Genomic DNA, 3,365 nt, shown 5'->3' with positions numbered 1-3,365 from the left:
ATAATCTCATACCGTACCATACCGATTTAAATTTCCGGTATCAATAACGGTACGGGCTCAATACCGTACCATACCGTACCGTGCCCACCCCTATGCTCCATGTGCAATTTGACAATCCGTACTCAAAAGCGAAGTCAACATTGTTAGCCTGTCCGTGACAACTAGGATGACATGTGCGGATATTGGGTACAAGCCCAGACAATTATATCATGCCACGACACCTTGACAAGGCCTTTTGTTCCTGTCCATTTGTCCCAACTCCCTATCTAACATTCGTTTGGTTATTTCCCTTAATAAACAATCAAGTATATTATTTATTTGCTTACCTAAAGTTGAATAGCAGTTCAAAACATTTTTTTTTATTTTTTTAATATAAGCGATGGTCCAAATTATTAGGAGATGAGAATTTCTCATATGCACTAATAAGGTAACATAAGAGTTCGAACCTCATACAATTTTTCCGCAAATCAAGGCACTTTAAGAGATTTTAAGGGAGAATTTTTGAGAGGTAAATGACATAAAATTCAAAGAGTTTTAAGGAATTTTAGTTTTTTTTATTTTTAAAATAGTAGATATTATATCATGTATGGTGAAATATTTTAATAATAAATGGTGAAACCAATAAGAAAGTGTCAAGTATAAAACCCATACGTTGCGATTTGTTTTAGGTGTGCGATTTGTTTGAGTTTCTTTTCTTTCCATGTTTTAACGTTTTTCCTTCCGCCCTACCTACCATTTGCAACTATTTAACAAAAACTTTAAATAAAATAAAAAAACTGTAATTTAAGTCATTATAAATGTTTTTTTTTGCCAACATAATGTCATTATAATTTAGTCAAACAGAAACTGGGCGGAATGACCTGTCTGTCTTCCTGCGTGTGTGCTTTTTACTCGTTTTTCCTGATTGGGTGGGAAACAAAATAATGTACGTGTTCTCTTTAGTTTAGTAGCAAATAATCATCTGTCTTCCTCCTAGTGCACTGTGCATGCCAACAAATTTGCTTCTGTCTTGTCTTTTGGTCTTTCTTTATATCATCTCCAGTCTCCCGTTCACACTCCTTCACAGAAACCGGTACGAAACTTCACCGTTTCGTCACAGTGTACGCTTTAAATTTGTGTTCCTTTTTTTCTACTAATTCATATATATATGTAGATATGTTTATATATCCTCAGGTGTTAATAAAAAAACCAATCTGTCTGCATAAATCTGTAGCTCTCAAGTCTCACCTGCCAGCCACTGTCCTTAAACATGAAGCCGCATCAAAGCAAACCCATCTCCATTTTTTCTGTGCTCCTCTTTCTAGTTCTATTCTCACAATATTCCACACCGGTCACTGCCCAAGAAGTTGGTAAGCATAATGAACTTGCTCTTATTTTCCTTTTGTTTCCCTTATTTTACACAAAGAAAAAGATTGAAAACGACTAAAAAAATTACTAAACGTAGTATATGTTGTGTTTGCATTATGCAGAGGATGAAAGAGAGTTCGATTATCTTCAGGGAAGCGGGAAGGGGCCAAAGCAGTGGGGAGAAATGAAGAAAGAATGGGCTGCGTGTAAGAATGGAGGCATGCAATCTCCTATTGATTTATCAAGCAAGAGAGTCAAGCTAATCCCCAACTTGGGCAAGCTCAACACCGCTTACAAGCCTTGCAATGCCACTGTCAAGAACAGAGGCCATGATATTTCGGTAATTTTATAATAATTTTTTAATTTAATATAGAATTATTTCATAATGTGTAAGAATATGTATGAAATAGTTTAGAGTTGTGGTTTAATTATCATATGCGGTGTTTGCAGATTGAATGGGTGGGCGATGCGGGATCCCTTAAGATAAATGGGACTGAGTATTTGCTAAAACAATGCCACTGGCACTCCCCTTCCGAGCATTCCATCAATGGAAGGAGGTATGACATGGAGCTCCACATGGTTCATCTAAGCCCCGATCCCAACGTCACGAATAAGATCGCTGTCGTCGCAGCGCTCTACAAGATCGGCCGCTCAGATTCCTTCCTCTCTAAGGTACTCGTTCGAAATCAAATGTTCTTCTCGTTAACTCATGGAAATTGTTTTCATGTCAGACTGTATAACAAGAGAACTTTAGCCATACATTCATAATTAATTACTTGACCTCTCCTACATGTTATGAAAAGAACCATTCTCCTAACATGTTGCAAGTTGTGAATTAATGGCAGTTGACAAGGCATATAAAATCCATGACTGATCAAAAGGAAGAGAGAAGTGTGGGAATAATTGACCCTAACAAAATTAAAATCCCTGGGAAAAGCTATTACAGATACATGGGCTCACTCACCGTTCCTCCTTGCACTGAAGGCGTTATTTGGACCATCAATAAAAAGGTAATCAATTATGTGTAGATCCATAGGCTCTGTGTTTATAATTTGGACCACCATCAAGTTTGTGTCCCTTTACCAAAATTTAAATTTCTCACACGCAGATAAGAAGAGTCTCAAGAGATCAAGTAAAGCTATTTCGAGTGGCTGTGCATGATGTAAGTGCTTCAATTCTCTACTATTTTCTTCAAGTAACGCAAATGGCTTGTAGTTCAAATAGTTAAGAGTAGCTATCCTTGCACTCAAGATCCTGAGTTTGAATCCTCGTAAAACATTATTGAGTAGTATCTAATGTTTGGCGTCTTAAATTGATTGCAGTATGCAGAGACGAATGCAAGGCCAGTACAACCACTCAACGTTCGAGAGATCCAGGTCTATGACCAAGGCGCAAGGAGCACGAATAATTGAAGCTGTCTCCCTTGCAGAGATTTAATTTATTACTACATTGATTTATTTATTTTATTTTTTTCAGCTCATTGCTTTGTGTTACTATTCTTCATATTTTATTAAGCTCATTAGCATGAATGTTACTTTACTATAATATTGGACATGTTTTCTTTCACTCATCATAGAAAACGTTTATATCTTCCTCAACTGTCGGGAGCGGCCATGGGAGGCAGCAAAATAAAATGAAAGAAACGTTTATATCTTCCACCATCAAAGAAAACGTTTATATCTTCCACTATCACCTGAAAGAGACGTTGCATAAACAAGGAAAATATATGAAAATAACCGACTTCAAAAGTCTTCATTGTCAGTGAAATAAATTAAATTGGGCCCAGAGTTTCAGTTCGTTACAAGAAAAGAATTGGGCCGCTGAAAGCAAACAAATACACTAAGCATACATTTCGCACGTGGGTTAACTTGCAAAGGCGGATAAAGTGGCATTAAATGCTCTTCAGAGCTCATGTCAAAAATTGTATCAAATCCAGCTCAAACTGCTGGTCATTTGGCTTACTTTCCTCATTTCAAATAAAAAACGGCTTGCTTAATTTCAACAAGGATTGATGGGGG

At 36.9% G+C, this 3,365-nt stretch overlaps 1 protein-coding gene across 1 annotated transcript; it reads left to right on the top strand.

Annotated features, from left to right (window-relative positions):
- The first annotated feature begins 1,111 nt into the window (after window positions 1–1,111).
- On the top strand, window positions 1,112–2,917 carry LOC110750585 (alpha carbonic anhydrase 7). Its single transcript, XM_021950935.2, has 6 exons — window positions 1,112–1,349; window positions 1,470–1,687; window positions 1,798–2,019; window positions 2,193–2,357; window positions 2,456–2,509; window positions 2,670–2,917. The coding sequence occupies exons 1-6, from the start codon at window positions 1,250–1,252 to the stop codon at window positions 2,757–2,759; spliced, it is 849 nt and encodes a 282-aa protein (XP_021806627.1). The 5' UTR covers window positions 1,112–1,249; the 3' UTR covers window positions 2,760–2,917.
- The last annotated feature ends 448 nt before the right edge of the window (window positions 2,918–3,365 follow it).

The sequence above is a fragment of the Prunus avium genome, chromosome 4 (assembly GCF_965620075.1).
Source record: "Prunus avium chromosome 4, drPruAviu1.hap1.1, whole genome shotgun sequence".
Taxonomy (NCBI): Eukaryota; Viridiplantae; Streptophyta; class Magnoliopsida; order Rosales; family Rosaceae; genus Prunus; species Prunus avium.
Note: the sequence above shows the minus strand (reverse complement) of the source record. Positions and strands in the feature narration are given on the sequence as shown.